Source organism: Bombina bombina, chromosome 11, assembly GCF_027579735.1.
Source record: "Bombina bombina isolate aBomBom1 chromosome 11, aBomBom1.pri, whole genome shotgun sequence".
Lineage (NCBI taxonomy): Eukaryota > Metazoa > Chordata > Amphibia > Anura > Bombinatoridae > Bombina > Bombina bombina.
Window position 1 is genome coordinate 82004445 of NC_069509.1, and position 17289 is coordinate 82021733.

At 38.7% G+C, this 17289-nt stretch overlaps 1 protein-coding gene across 4 annotated transcripts in view; it reads right to left on the bottom strand.

The window, feature by feature from the left end:
• Positions 1 to 17289, bottom strand: part of TOM1L2 (target of myb1 like 2 membrane trafficking protein) — a 367857-nt gene that overhangs the window by 317023 nt on the left and 33545 nt on the right. For all 4 annotated transcript variants that reach the window (XM_053694561.1, XM_053694560.1, XM_053694559.1 and 1 more), the window contains exons 3-4: positions 16556 to 16634; positions 14294 to 14443 (exon numbers count right to left, since the gene is read on the bottom strand). In XM_053694561.1, the coding sequence (XP_053550536.1) occupies positions 14294 to 14443; positions 16556 to 16634 (229 nt within the window). The remainder of the gene's footprint in view (positions 1 to 14293; positions 14444 to 16555; positions 16635 to 17289) is intronic.

Sequence of the window (17289 nt, forward strand, 5' to 3'; positions counted from 1 at the left end):
ACTTGTTCAAGATCTTGAGATCTAAGATTGGTCTGAACGTTCCCTCTTTTTTGGGAACTATGAACAGATTGGAGTAGAACCCCATCCCTTGTTCTCCTAATGGAACAGGATGAATCACTCCCATTTTTAGCAGGTCTTCTACCCAATGTAAGAATGCCTGTCTTCTTATGTGGTCTGAAGACAACTGAGACCTGTGGAACCTCCCCCTTGGAGGAAGCCCCTTGAACTCCAGAGAATAACCTTGGGAGACTATTTCTAGCGCCCAAGGATCCAGAACATCTCTTGCCCAAGCCTGAGCGAAGAGAGAGAGTCTGCCCCCCACCAGATCCGGTCCCGGATCGGGGGCCCGCATTTCATGCTGTCTTGGTAGCAGTGGCAGGTTTCCTGGCCTGCTTTCCTTTGTTCCAGCCTTGCATAGGTCTCCAGGCTGGATTGGCTTGAGAAGTATTACCTTCCTGCTTAGAGGACGTAGCCCTTGGGGCTGATCCGTTTCTGCGAAAGGGACGAAACTTAGGTTTATTTTTGGTCTTGAAAAGACCTATCCTGAGGAAGGGCGTGGCCCTTGCCCCCAGTGATATCAGAGATAATCTCTTTCAAGTCAGGGCCAAAGAGTGTTTTCCCCTTGAAAGGAATGTCAAGCAATTTGTTCTTGGAAGACGCATCCGCTGCCCAAGATTTTAACCAAAGCGCTCTGCGCCACAATAGCAAACCCAGAATTTTTTCGCCGCTAACCTAGCCAATTGCAAGGTGGCGTCTAGGGTGAAAGAATTAGCCAATTTAAGAGCACGAATTCTGTCCATAATCTCCTCATAAGAAGAAGAATTACTAATAATCGCCTTTCCTAGCTCATCAAACTAGAAACACGCGGCTGCAGTGACAGGGACAATGCATGCAATTGGTTGTAGAAGGGAACCTTGCTGAACAAACATCTTTAGCAGACCTTCTAATTTTTTATCCATAGGATCTTGGAAAGCACAACTATCTTCTATGGGTATAGTGGCGCGCTTGTGTAGAGTAGAAACCGCCCCCCTCGACCTTGGGGACTGTCTGCCATCAGTCCTTTCTGGGGTCGACTATAAGAAAACAATTTTATAAATATGGGGGGAGGTACTAAAGGTATACCGGGCCTGTCCCATTCTTTACTAACAATGTACGCCACCCGCTTGGATATAGGAAAAGCTTCGGGGGGCCCCGGGGCCTCTAAGAACTTTTCCATTTTACATAGTGGTTCTGGAATGACCAGATAATCACAATCATCCAAATTGGATAACACCTCCTTAAGCAGAGCGCGGAGATGTTCCAACTTAAATTTAAAAGTAATCACATCAGGTTCAGCTTGTTGAGAAATGTTTCCTGAATCTGAAATTTCTCCCTCAGACAAAACCTCCCTGGCCCCCTCAGACTGGTGTAGGGGCCCTTCAGAAACCATATCATCAGCGTTCTCATGCTCTACAGAATTTTCTAAAACAGAGCAGTCGCGCTTTCGCTGATAAGTGGGCATATTGGCTAAAATGTTTTTGATAGAATTATCCATTACAGCCGTTAAATGTTGCATAGTAAGGAGTATTGGCGCACTAGATGTACTAGGGGCCTCCTGTATGGGCAAGACTGGTGTAGACGAAGGAGGGGATGATGCAGTACCATGCTTACTCCCCTCACTTGAGGAATCATCTTGGGCATCATTTTTACTAAATTTTTTTATGACATAAAATACATATAGTTAAATGAGAAGGAACCTTGGTTTCCCCACAGTCAGAACACAATCTATCTGGTAGTTCAGACATGTTAAACAGGCATAAACTTGATAACAAAGCACAAAAAACGTTTTAAAATAAAACCGTTACTGTCACTTTAAATTTTAAACTAAACACACTTTATTACTGCAATTGCGAAAAAGTATGAAGGAATTGTTCAAAATTCACCAAAATTTCACCACAGTGTCTTAAAGCCTTAAAAGTATTGCACACCAAATTTGGAAGCTTTAACCCTTAAAATAACGGAACCGGAGCCGTTTTTATATTTAACCCCTTTACAGTCCCTGGAATCTGCTTTGCTGAGACCCAACCAAGCCCAAAGGGGAATACGATACCAAATGATGCCTTCAGAAAGACTTTTCTATGTATCAGAGCTCCACACACATGCAGCTGCATGCCATGCTGTCCTCAAAAACAAGTGCGCCATACCGGCGCGAAAATGAGGCTCTGACTATGATTAGGGAAAGCCCCTAAAGAATAAGGTGTCTAAAACAGTGCCTGCCGATATAATCATATCAAAATACCCAGAATAAATGATTCCTCAAGGCTAAATATGTGTTAATAATGAATCGATTTAGCCCAGAAAAAGTCTACAGTCTTAATAAGCCCTTGTGAAGCCCTTATTTACTATCTTAATAAACATGGCTTACCGGATCCCATAGGGAAAATGACAGCTTCCAGCATTACATCGTCTTGTTAGAATGTGTCATACCTCAAGCAGTAAGAGACTGCACACTGTTCCCCCAACTGAAGTTAATTGCTCTCAACAGTCCTGTGTGGAACAGCCATGGATTTTAGTTACGGTGCTAAAATCATTTTCCTCATACAAACAGAAATCTTCATCTCTTTTCTGTTTCTGAGTAAATAGTACATACCAGCACTATTTTAAAATAACAAACTCTTGATTGAATAATAAAAACTACAGTTAAACACTAAAAAACTCTAAGCCATCTCCGTGGAGATGTTGCCTGTACAACGGCAAAGAGAATGACTGGGGTAGGCGGAGCCTAGGAGGGATCATGTGACCAGCTTTGCTGGGCTCTTTGCCATTTCCTGTTGGGGAAGAGAATATCCCACAAGTAAGGATGACGCCGTGGACCGGACACACCTATGTTGGAGAAAACTAGGAGAGCTATAAAAAAAAGTATCACTGAACATAGGGACGATGTAAAAAATAAGAGCAATGTTGCCAGACATTTTGAGCTGGCTCATAACTGCAATCCTGATTCTCTGAGATTTGTGGGCATAGATAGAGGCATCATGAATGGCAGAGGAGGGGACAATGACAAGGCCCTCCTAAGGAAGGAGTGCAGGTGGATCTCGATCCTTGAGACACAACTTCCTAATGGCCTTAATGATAAGTTAGATATGGCCTGCTTCCTTTGAAACTGCCCATAGTGATGTACTGACAAAGCGTGACGAAAAAAAACAGAATTTATGCTTACCTGATAAATTTCTTTCTCTTGTGATGTATCGAGTCCACGGATTCATCCATACTTGTGGGATATTCTCCTTCCTAACAGGAAGTGGCAAAGAGAGCAACCACATCAGAGCTGTCTATATAGCTCCTCCCTTAGCTCCGCCCCCCAGTCATTCGACCAAAGGCTAGGAAGAAAAAGGAGAAACTATAGGGTGCAGAGGTGACTGAAGTTTTTTAAAATAAAAATATACTACCCGTCTTAAATAGACAGGGCGGGCCGTGGACTCGATACATCACAAGAGAAAGAAATTTATCACGTAAGCATAAATTCTGTTTTCTCTTGTAAGATGTATCGAGTCCACGGATTCATCCATACTTGTGGGATACCAATACCAAAGCTTTAGGACACGGATGAAGGGAGGGACAAGACAGGTACCCTAAACGGAAGGCACCACTGCTTGTAAAACCTTTCACCCAAAAATAGCCTCAGAAGAAGCAAAAGTATTGAATTTGTAAAATTTGGAAAAAGTATGAAGCGAAGACCAAGTTGCCGCCTTACAAATCTGTTCAACAGAAGCCTCATTTTTAAAAGCCCATGTGGAAGCCACTGCTCTAGTAGAATGAGCAGTAATTCTTTCAGGAGGCTGCTGGCCAGCAGTCTCATAAGCCAAACGGATGATGCTTTTCAGCCAAAAGGAAAGAGGTAGCCGTAGCTTTTTGACCTCTCCATTTACCAGAATAAACAACAAACAATGAAGATGTTTGACAGAAATCTTTAGTTGCTTGTAAGTAGAACTTTAAAGCACGAACCACATCAAGATTGTGCAACAGACGTTCCTTCTTTGATGAAGGATTAGGACACAGAGAAGGAACAATAATCTCCTGATTGATATTCCTATTAGAAACAACCTTAGGAAGAAACCCAGGTTTGGTACGCAAAACCACCTTAGCTGCATGGAAAACAAGGTAAGATGAGTAACACTGTAAAGCAGATAACTCAGAAACTCTTCGAGCCGAAGAGATAGCTACTAAAAACAAAACTTTCCAAGATAGAAGCTTAATATCTATGGAATGCATAGGTTCAAACGGAACCCCTTGAAGAACTTTAAGAACCAAGTTTAGGCTGAATGGCGGAGCAACAGGTTTAAATACAGGCTTGATCCTGACCAAGGCCTGACTAAACGCTTGAACGTCTGGGACATCTGCCAGACGTTTGTGTAAAAGAATAGACAAAGCAGATATTTGTCCTTTTAAGGAACTAGCTGATAATCCCTTCTCCAATCCTTCTTGGAGAAAGGACAAAATTCTAGGAATCCTAATCTTACTCCATGAGTAACCCTGTCATGAACCAAGCCTCCAGATTAAAAAGAAAAGGTCTGGGAGGCATTCTGCTAAGAAGGGCTGTGTGGGGATTTGAACCTGTGGCTCTGTGGTTACTATTCCTGTTTGCTTGCAAGTCGGTTTGCTTCTGTGTTGAGCCACAGCCAGTTCTAGTAATAGCAAGGAACTTAAAAGATCTGATAAATAACTATTTGCCTTACTTGTTATTACACCTGTGCAACACACAGGTGTTCTCAATTCTGGAATTAATCAGAACCAACCCTGTGCAAAACCTCCCTATTTAAGGATGGCTTTTAGTCTGCATTAGTGTCTTCACATTGGATCTGTTTTGTCAAGTCAGAACCTGTTTCCTGCACTTCTTTGGAGAAAGATTTCACCTTTGCACCTGTTTACAAGGTATTGCAGGAGAAAGCCTTTACCTTTAAACCTGTTACCAGTTCACAAGTTTGTATTCTGCCTTGTGCAGTTCCTGCACTCAGCTATAACCAGGAGAAAGACTTTACCTTTAAACCTGTTACCAGTTCACAAGTTTGTTTCCTGCATTGTGCAATTCCTGAACTCAGCTATAACCAGGAGAAAGACTTTACCTTTAAACCTGTTACCAGTTTGCAAGTTTGTTTCCTGCCTTGTGCAATTCCTGCACTCAAAAATTACCAGGAGAAAGACTTTTACCTTTAAACCTGCTACCTGTTTACAAGTTGTTTTCTGCCTTGTGCTAATCTTACATTTCAGTTATTACCAGGAGAAAGACTTTCCTTTTTGAATCTGCATCTCTGCTTAATAGTTTTGTTTATTTTCACTCCTGTTGTATGTGGTCTTAACATACCTGAGAAGCATATTTAAATATTCTGCAAGTATTTGCTTAAACAAATTATTTTGTTTAAATAAATTTGTTATTTTCAATCAGTATGGCTTCTACTAATCTTTCTTTAAAGAAACTGTTCCAGACAATGAGGCTCTCATATGATATCCCGAGACAGAACATGACAAACCCTTAGATTCACACCAACAAAGATATTTGCGCAAATCTTATGATGGAGTAAAAAACTAGCCCTTGTTCCGCTCTTGTAACTGGGCGGATCACTCCCATGGTATGTAGGTCTTCTACACAGCGTAAGAACGCCTCTTTGTCTGGTTTGCAGACAATTGAGAAATGTGAAATCTCCCCCTTGGGGGGGAGTCTTTGAAGTCCAGAAGATATCCCTGGGACACAAATTCTAAGGCTTCTTGGCCTTTTTACCTTTGTTCCAAGCCTGGTTAGGTCTCCAGACTGACTTGGATTGGGCACAATTCCCCTCTTGCTTTGCTGCAGGGGAAGCTGAAGCGGGACCACCCTTGAAGTTCCGAAAGGAACGAAAATTATTTTGTTTGGTCCTCATCTTATTTGTTTTATCCTGAGGGAGGGCATGGCCTTTCCCTCCAGTGATGTCTGAAATAATCTCTTTCAGTTCAGGCCCAAATAGGGTCTTTCCTTTTAAAGGGATATCCATTTGGAAAGTGGCATCTGTAATGAAAGAATTAGCCAACTTAAGGGCCTTAATTCTATCCATAATATCCTCTAATGGAGTCTCCATCTGGAGAGCCTCTTCTAGAGCCTCAAACCAGAAAGCAGCTGCAGTAGTTACAGGAACAATGCACGCAATAGGTTAGAGAAGAAAACCTTGATGAACAAAAATGTTCTTTAGGAGACCATCTAATTTTTTATCCATAGAATCTTTGAAAGCACAACTGTCTTCGATAGGTATAGTTGTACGCTTAGCAAGAGTAGAAATAGCTCCCTCCACCTTAGGAACCATCTACCACGATTCCCGCATGGTGTCAGATATGGGAAACATTTTCTTAAAAACAGGAGGGGGAGCGAACGGAATACCTGGTCTATCCCACTCCTTAATAACAATAGTCACAATCCTCTTAGGGACTGGAAAAACATCAGTGTAAACAGGAACCTCTAAGTATCTGTCCATTTTACACAATTTCTCTGGGACCACTATAGGGTCACAATCATCTAGAGTAGCTAATACCTCCTTGAGCAATAAGCGGAGGTGTTCAAGCTTAAATTTAAAGGCCATCATATCAGAATCTCTCTGAGGGAGCATCTTTCCCGAATCAGAAATCTCTCCCTGAGATTACAAATCCCTTACCCCTACTTCAGAACATTGTGAGGGTATATATCGGATACGGCTACTAAAGCGTCAGACGGCTCAGCATTTGTTCTTAACCCAGAGCTGTCACGCTTTCCTTGTAAACCAGGCAGTTTAGAGAAAACTTCTGTGAGGGTTTTATTCATAACTGTGGCCATGTCTTGTAAAGTAAATGAATTTGACGCACTAGAGGTACTTGGCGTCACTTGTGCGGGCGTTACTGGTTGTGACACTTGGGGAGAGCTAGATGCTAAACCCTCATTTCCTTCTAACTGAGAATCATCTATTGCAATATTTTTAAGTGCTAAAATATGCTCTTTATAATTTATAGACATATCAGTGCAAGTGGGACACATTCTAAGAGGGGGTTCCACAATGGCTTCTAAACACATGGAACAAGGATTTTCCTTGGTGTCAGACATGTTAAACAGGCTAGTAATGTAACAAGCAAGCTTGGAAAACACTTTAATCAAAGTAAATAACACTTAGACAAAAATGGTACTGTGCTTTAAGAGAAAAAAAAGCTGCACAAACTCTGCAAAACAGTGTAAAAGAGCAGTAAACAAAACAAAAATTTTACAGTAGCATCATAAAGCCTTAGTAACTTTGCACAACTATGCAAATAAACAATTAACCCCTTAATGTAAAAACTGTATTGAAAAAACATCAAAACCCGGTAAAAATAACGTTCAGCACCTTGCCACAGCTCTGCTGTGGCGCCTACCTGCCCTTCAGGAAGGATTTGTGGGGAAAAAAACCTCTATACAGCCCTCAAACACAGTAGGAACCTCTGGAGAAGTAGCTGGATGTTTCTGAGGAAAAGAAACTGCGCAACTGAGGGCAAAAATAGGCCCCTCCCACCTCACTCGATGTTATGGCGCCTAAAAGAAACACAACAGAGTGTTTCTTAAACTAGCCATGTGGGTTAATAACCCTTAAACAAGCCACAATGACCCCTTAAAGTCCCTCAAAAAACATATTTGCAATAAAACCAAAACGTTTTTTCCTATCAGTGTCACCAGTAACTAATGAGCCCTTTATGCAAGCTTGGATTCCTCTTTTTCTGAATACAGCTTACCTTTCTATCATGGGGATATTGCCAGCCTTTTCTAGAAATAACACAGTCTGTCTAGAAAAAAATAGTCTGAACATACCTCAATGCAGTTTAGCCTGCAAACCGTTCCCCCAACTGAAGTTTTCCTGTACTCTTAAGCCCTTGTGAGAACAGCAGTGAATCTTAGTTACAAAGTGCTAAGATCATCATCCTCCTTGCAGAAATCTTCATCCCTTTTCTGCCAGAGAGTAAATAGTACACACCGGTACCATTTAAAATAACAAACTTTTGCTTGAGAAAATAAAAACTAACATTTTTGTCACCACACTCACTTTACCCTTCCTAGCAGTTAAGCAGGCAAAGAGAATGACGGGGGGCGGAGCTATATTGACAGCTCTGCTGTGGGTGCTCTCTTTGCCACTTCCTGTTAGGAAGGAGAATATCCCACAAGTATGGATGAATCCGTGGACTCGATACATCTTACAAGAGAAATTGGAATTTGTATATTAAGTGTTATTTGAAACCTAGTGATGATAATATGTTGTTCTTAATATCACATTTCTTAACATTTTAAAACCTTCCTTATATTTGAGCATCTTATTGCATATAAATATATTTATCTATACACATTTTATATACTAACATATATGGAATCTTGTTTAAGTGTAAGTGCTAGATTCCAAGTAGCATGCTATATTTTCACCCCCCAGCAGATGCGCTATCAATCTAGAGAATAAAGTAGGACGCAAGAACTACAGCTGAATAACGCCCTGATGAAGCCCGGTCTGAATTACAGACGAGCGGGTGAAATGCGCGTCGGCATCGGCTAAGCTGACCAGGTCATGTGATGCACGCAAATACCGCAATTGTTTGGTCCCTGCTATGGAGACCGCTGTTTGAACAAGACTACACAAGAAGTTGCTACATGATGGAGATGACGGTATCTGTTGCTGAGATAAGCGTGGAGTTACTTGAATACTCGGGATAGAGTGTTTCAAAAGCAAGGTCGTATGAACTTATAACTGTTGACACCCAAGAAATCAAGTAGCCAGTTACTATACTGGGCATTACCCGCTCTGGATGGTTTTCCCTGTCGAGGGATTTTCTGCTTGTGAAGTTACAATTGTCACAGATATTGCTATGTGCGCATGTTCTGCATAGTCAACTGAAGTTTGGAGGAGCAGGTCTTTGATTAGGATCATACATTCCTTGCAAAGACTATATACTGATGAACTCTTTCTTGCTTTGCCTATGTTTGCTAACTTGCAAAAACCTGCATGCAGCTTGCACCTTGTTTTAAAACCCTGCATCTTGCTTGATGGTTTTGTACCTGAGTTATGCATGAATGAAACAATGTTGCTCTACTAAATCATGGATGTAACACTTCTCAGCACTAGTAACCTTTTGTATGCTTGTTTTTGCGATGTACATATTTAGAGGGTCCACTTGCCTGTCTACTTAGATCCCTATACGCACCTGTCCAGCGTTATACCTCCAAATTAAGGGGTGCTGTGTGCAGCTGGGTGTAGCTAGACTAGAAGTGGTCTCCCTTGATATAACGAATATCTTTGTATCTACAACCATATACTGCATTTATAAGTATAAGAGTATCAGTCTCAAATTATTCACAGATTTTACACTTAGCCTCTTAGATCCCATTTACTACCTGCCCAGGAAATACCTCCTAGTCCTGTTACCAGGGGGTTCTGTGCGCAGCAGGGTGTAGTAGGCTAATACACTTTTGTGATCTCTGTGATATATTCGAGCTAATTAGACTGTTTATTATCGTCGTACTTGCGTGTACCCCTGACCGATCAGGTTCAACTTTATCATCAATAGGTTTCAGTTCTATATATTTATATTGATTCATTTATATGAATATCATTAAGAATTCCTGTATGGCCATGCTCTTTTGGTGTAAGGGAAACACTTTTCACGATTAAAATCATATATTAATACTGGAAATTTGTCTGTGAGCTTTTTGTAAAAAAAAAAAAAAAAAAAAAGAGTGCTGAATTCCCTGTCTTTTATACCAGAATTTCATTCCTGGAATCTCTCTCTGTTCTTTCATGACATATTTTTAAAGGGTCTGCACCACATTGTGTCTTTTACATTGCATATGGCCGATGTGCCTAATAGCAATTAACTAAACTAAGCTCGGATAGCAATTGCGTCCCCTCCGTATCTTTCTCGAGATATAGATATAGATATATACACACACACACACACACATACATATACACACACATCTAAAGTGTACGTACTGTATGTATTTATGTGTATATATGTATTTACAGACATATACATATATAATACACATAAATACATATGTACACATATGTAAACATACAAATAGGTGCATTGAAACCCTTTGCAGTTAAGTGGATGAAAACATAAAAAATAATATTTACGAAATATTCAAATTTAATAAAGTGTTATACTGTGTATTTAGTGTAAATATTTCACATTCCAATGTAGCTTGAGTTATCAGGAAGCTATTCTCATTAAAAACATACAGCAATACAAATGCAACACATTTTCTTCTTCTTCTTTTAGACACACTTAAAAAGAAAATTAAATGCCCAACTAAGGAAACCCAAGGCGGTAGCAGACTATGTTCTATGTATTTATATATATATATATATATATATATATATATATATATATATATATATATATATATATATATATATATATATATATATTACAGAATAAACATCGGATATCTAGAAATATTTATTTATGAATAAATAGAACATAATATAACATAATAGAACATAATATAACATATTGTCTCCCATTGCCCCTCAGATCCTTGACACATTGAAAAAACCCAGCTATCTTGTCTGGTCTCTTTGAGATGTGAGATTGAACACAAACTGCCAGAGTGACAAAAAACAAAACAAAAAAAAAAAAAAAAAAAAAAAAAAAAAAAAAACACTACCACAAAGTATAACCTTTTACGCACCTTACCAAGGAACCAATAAAGGGATTTAGATGCATATATCCCCAAGTATTATGTTCCCTTGTGCACAAACATCCAATTTGTGAATACCTTTACCGAATAGGGAAATTATTGACAGGATAGAAGGATAAATGGCCTGTCTGTCCAATGTATGCCTATGGGCTATGTGAGATTTGGGTACTTACCATATGTGCACTACGCTTATCCGTTGCAGCAAAAGCCCATCCAATAACTGTAACTAACAGTAGAGTATCTCGTGAGGGATTACAAGAACATGACAAACAGGGGAAGGCTAAAGAACTACCCTAGCAATGCTTGCAGCTGGTCTGTGAACACAATTCTAGAATGAAGATTTACATGCACAGACAGTACTCTCCTAACCCACTCTCTTCCAGGAACTTTCCATTGAAGGAGTAATTAAATGAATTCTCACTGAGAATCTTAATAAAATCATTACCACCTCTATCCTTGCCCTCTCCTTGACAAGGCAAAGAACTAGTGGGAGGAAAAGGGAAGTAGGAGGGATATTTAATGCTCTGATGAGGGGTGTCTTTGCTTCCTCCTGGTGGCCAGGAGTTGTAATTACCAAGAGTTAAGGTTTCATGGACTCTCACCACCATGAAAAAAAAAGAAAAAGAGAGAAAGAGAGAAAGAGAGAAAGAGAGAGAGAGATTGAGAGAGAGAGATTGAGAGAGAGAGATTGAGAGAGAGAGATTGAGAGAGAGAGATTGAGAGAGAGAGATTGAGAGAGAGAGATTGAGAGATTGAGAGAGAGAGAGATTGAGAGAGATTTTAATTCCTGAGTGTTTCTTGACGCTCTATCGAGTACCTTGGCTGAATATGGAGAAATGACAGCTGTCTATATTATCGGTTCCTTGTCTTTTCAGTGCCACCCAACAATTGTATTTCTCTGCTGTCAACAGCGACAAGAGACACGGGGGCTAAGGCACATGGATGTTTATCTGTTCTAGTGGTACTTAGAGCAAAGTACTAGTGGACGTAGCTAAAATGTCCATTTGGCTGAAGAGGTTATATTTTGCAAGTTTTATTTCAGCCTTTCTGGGTAATAAATTCACAAGAGACAGATTTTATATAACCGGTTTATAACACTTGCAGAAAAAAAAACCTGTCTGCAACACAGCAGCTTGAAAATTGTGGAATGCATAAATATTTGTACACGGTCCTCGTCATATCTGAGAGTTAAATCAAAATGAACCTTTTACGATTCAGATAGAGCATATAACATTAAAGAACATTCTAATTCAGAGCTATTATCGAATTTGCTATTTTGCTTAGTTCTCTTGGAATCCATTTTTTAAAAACTAGCTGTTGATTGGTGGCTGCACATATATGCCTCCTGTCATCGGCTAACCAGATGTGTTCAGCTATCTCGGAGTAGTGCAATGCTGGTCCTTCAACAAAGGATATGAAAAAAATGAAGCAAATTTGATAATGGAAGTAAATTATAAAGTTATTTAAAATGGTATGGTCTATCTGAATCATGAAAGAAAAAAACGTTTGAGCTTCATGATCCTTTAATAAGATCTATTAGTACTGTACTGTCCCTAATCTGAGATCAGATGCATTGAGAAAGGGAACAAAATGTTTCTATTAGAAAAGTCTAAACTGCAATATGTAAATAAATATTTTTTTCTTTAATTTCAGAAATATGAAAAAATAATCTACAGAGTCATAATTATAGGTAAAGAAAACATTCATATTCAACCAGGCTAAAGTTAGGATTCCCTTTTTTTCTTAGTCAGTTAACCCCCAGACTGACAGAGGTGGCTGGGGTAAACCTGGGTAACCAGTGGGTTAAAACACACCTGCAGCAGTAATTTAACCCCTCAGGTTGCTTTGTGGTCTACCAGGGCAGGTCAGACACTTGTGGTACAGTGTATCTGTCATTGCTGTGCAGAATGAAATAAAAAGGGGGGACATGAAGAGGAAGAGAGTGCTGATGCTGCCTGCAGTGTGGCACTAAGGCAGCTGGGAAAGTGAGGTGTGTCTGTGAGAGGTCTGTACCTATCCTCAGATAGAATGCCAGGGTACATAAGGGCATTTAACTGGCTGTCTGGGCCCATTTTCTAGGCACCATAGTGGCTGATAATATACATCTCATTAAAGGGACAGTAAAGTCATAATTAGACATTCATGATTTAGACAGAGCATACAATTTAACATAAACAACTTTCCAATTTACTTCTATTATTTAATTTGCTTCCTTCTCTTGTTATCCTTTGCTGAAAGGTTTATCTAGGTAAGCTCAGGTGCAGCAAAGAACCTAGGTTCTAGCTGCTGATTGGTGGCTGCATATATATACAGGTATACTTCACTTTACAGCGCTTCGCTAATACATCGCTTTGTGGAGCTAAAGTTCAACCTCAAAGGATTTTGAAACAGTGCTGCAATTGTCGGACTCGTAAGATTGCGAGAAAAGTGACTGTCACCATTTTGTTATTCACAGGTTACTGTTTTCAGTGCAATCTGTGTCTCAGTGTTATAGTCTGGCATATTTTACTGCAGTAATTGTAACTATTTTACAGGTACAGTATTTATTGAATACTGTGCTGTGCTAGTGTTAAACTAAACGTAGCACTATTGCACCCCTAAAATATGTTAGTTTAAACATGTTTTCAAGCTTTTAAAACGCACTGGCAAGTGAAAAGAAAGCTAAAACTGCCTTGTTTCACTTTAAGGCGGTTTTCACTTTACAGTGGGGCTCCGGTCCCTAACCCGCTGTATGAGCGGGGTATACCTGTATATTATATATATATATACATATATATATATATATATACATACATACATACATACATACACACTGATTGTCATTGGCTCACCCATGTCTTCAGTTAGAAACCAGTAGTGCATTGCTGCTCCTTCAACAAATGATACCAAGAGAATGAAGCAAATTTGATAATAGAAGTAAAAACTGGAAAGTTGTTTAAAATTGTATGTTCTACCTAAATCATAAAAGCAAAATGTTGGATTTAATGTCCCTTAAAAGTATTGTTCACTTGCTTGTTTATATAAAATGCATAGCATTTTGTTTCCCTTAGCTGAATTTCTAAAGGGAGTTCCCGGCCCATACCATCAATTCAACATTCTAATGTTGTTGCATCCCCTTCCTTACATTAAAGGGACATAAAACAAGTTGGGATAGAGACAAAATAATAATATATGTACTTTAATTACTTTACCTGCAACTTTATATTGCAGTGCCTCACCATTAACCCTTTCATTTTAGTTTCTGGATTGTAAAGCTCTAACTCCCCCCACACAATTCCTTCTATGGCTGTATCTATGTTTATTGTTCTTTTGGTAAAATGGAAGAATGCATAGGGATTATCTGCTGGAGCTTGCCTAGAAGCTGTGAACTCCGTTAAAATACAATGCCTGTGTCTAAACACTGATAAGGGGGGGTGGAGTTAGCTGCTTCAGGCAGTTTAGCTATGTAATTCATTTTGCTTATTTTTGAAAATTATTTTAAAATACTTGCCAGCAATTTTTATACAATTTTTTTATGCAAACTATTTTAAATTTATTAGCCCTTTTAGGATATGCACAGATCTCAACCTTTTTTTGGGCACTTTAACTAGTGTTCATAAAGCTCACCTGAATCAATGCCATTACTTTGTCCTGCACAATGGTTGGTGGATTGTTTTTAGGAGAAACAATTTTCACAAGGACCCCATCTATGAAATCACGGTGCGTCACCAGGACATGGAAGCGATGTCCACAATTCTTCACACAGGTTTCTAAAACCTACAAAAATACACAAAATGTGTGAATTACTCGCTAAACAAAGGCTTAGCAATTTATGGCATGAGTGTGGCACTGAGTCATTTTTAAACGGCACTTAGAGTGGTGCACCGAGGACTGACACAACCTTTGGTTCGGCCTTGTCACATTTGTGCCATGTAGGGAGCAGCCAGGCGCAGTGTTACCCTCCTCTCCCCCCCCCCTAAAAAGGCACCGTACTTGAGAACCAACACATTGTTGCTTTGAGTTTCCTAGCACATACACTGTGACCTGGTGGCTGACAGAGGAACTTTAGGGCCAGGTGACTAAGTCCTAAAGTCTAATATGGCTATAGGGTAACAGAGGGACTGTAGAGGCAAGTGGCTGATCCAATGTGGATATGTGGCTCAACAATATGGCCGCAGAGCCAGGAATCCAATCTGACGTTTGGTCTTTATAATTATTATGATGACTATATTATAACATATATTATATTTCCAAACGTTATACCAAAGATAATGCTGGCAAACATGGTCACATTACAGTATTACTTTAGGAAATAGCTCATAAATGTTTGCCAGCCCCTGTCCTAAACCATAATGGCGTTGCCAGAAAGTATATGTGGAGGGGGCACTTCCTGGAGGCCCAATTGTGTTTAGTGGGTGGGGCTGCACCTTGAGGGGCAGGATTGGTGATGGGAAAAGCAGGGGTGATCACAGTTTGGGGGATTGTGCCCCCCTGGTGACGCTATTCACCATAAACATACAACAATAGTAAATAATTATTTTATGATATGCTTAGTTATAATACAACACTAGGTAGGTTCCTTGAATTTAGATTTTAAAATGTACCTTTCATCTCCCATGTGGTTGTGATATAATAAATCATATATGAGAATATGCCACAGGCTAAAATATATTCTTAAAGGGACATTAAACACCTCAAGATATTAATATAAACTGTTTAATTACATGTAGTAAAACAACTTTACATTATACTTTCATTATGTATTTAATTCTCCTCTCCAGTAATTTAATTCTGAATATTGCTTTCCAATTCATCTTAAACATGGAAGTGCAGACACAGCTATATTCAACACAGTCATTGGTTGCATCCTCTAGTAAGCCATGTATAACCATTCCTAATTGGCCTTAGCAGAAAAGGTAACCTAAGTTACAATATGGCGAAGCGCACTGCTTTATGGACATTAACTTTACCCTTATTTTTTCAATATTTAAACAACTATTATATTTAAAAATAAATGTACAAATTATTCTCAGGCTGGTCTTTGCTCTGAATACATAATTCAAGCAAAGATTTATTTAGTGTTTAATGTCCCTTTAAAATGACAGTTAAAGGGATAATAAAACCCAATTTTTTTATTTCATGATTGAGATAGAGCATGCCATTTTAAGCAACTTTCTAATTTACTCCTATTATCTATTTTTCTTCATTCTCTTGCTAGTCAGCAGTGTGCATTTCCAATTCTCAGAATTGGAAAACTCACACTTTTCAGGGTAAAATTAAAGTAAAAAACGGCAGAATGAATCATGAAATTGTATTAAAAAAATAAGTTAAATTATGAAAACTAGATTTCAACATGGTACCACCCTAATTTTATAAATTAAAGGGTTAGTAAAGTCTAAATTAAACTTTCATGATTCGGATAGGGCATGTAATTTTAAACAACTTTCTAATTTAATTTTGTCATCAAAATTGCTTTGTTCTCGTTATTCTTAGTTGAAAGCTAAACCTAGGTAGGCTCATATGCTAATTTCTAAGCCCTTGAAGACAGTTTTTCACAGCTAGAGGGCGTTAGTTCATGTGTTTCATATAGATAACATTAAGCTCACGCACGTGAAGTTGTTTAAGAGTCAGCACTAATTGCTTGAAATGCAAGTCTGTCAAAAGATCTGAGATAAGGGGGCAGTCTGCAGAAGCTTAGATACAAGGTAATCACAGAGGTAAAAAGTATATTAATATAACTGTGTTGGTTATGCAAAACTGGGGTATGGTAAATAAAGGGATTATCTATCTTTTTAAACAATATCATTTTTGTGTTTACTATCCCTTTAACTGTTGATCGCATTTTGTGGAGATTTTTTATGCTTTTAATCTTTTTTTTATAATTCTTACGGTTAATGCGAGCATCACTTCTCTGTAATTCCGGTTTCCATTCAGCCTCTTCTTTAATGCCCGAATTGCATCTTTTGGACTGGAATAATAAAAAAAATAATTTAAGACATTTTATAGCACCCACACATACACAAATATCTAACAGGAACAGAAAAAAAATACATTGAGCAAAGGCACATGATATTGTACTTCTAGATTGTACTAGAAAATTGTGAAATGCTGAACACAAAGGAAAAACTCTGGAGCATTTTAGTAACATAATACAATATGCAGTGACTGCCTGATGAAAAAGTTCCAAGAGATAATTCAGTCCTCACATTGTTTAAGATCAAGCAGTCATTTCCATAATGAGAGAAATATTTTAACCCTCGCTGATATTATAAATTTGTCATATTTTACAGCTGTACCACGTGTTCCTCACAGCTTCATAGTGGTTTTATTTTGTTAAAGGGACACTATACTGTAAAATAGTTTTTCCCTTAATATGTTTCTAATGACTTGTTACACCAACTGCAGAGAATAAAATGTATGATAAATTTCACTTTCAGGTTTATTTGTGTATATGAAATAGCTGGTTTTGTGCTTTGAAACCACACCCTATTAAAATGGCTTGAGCTTGGAAGTAAAATCAGATCTGTTTATTTTATCACTTTGTGTACACACACATGCTTCCTTTTCTTCTATTTGTCTGTATATCATAGCCCAGTACTTAGAGAGAAAAATGGAAAATTAAC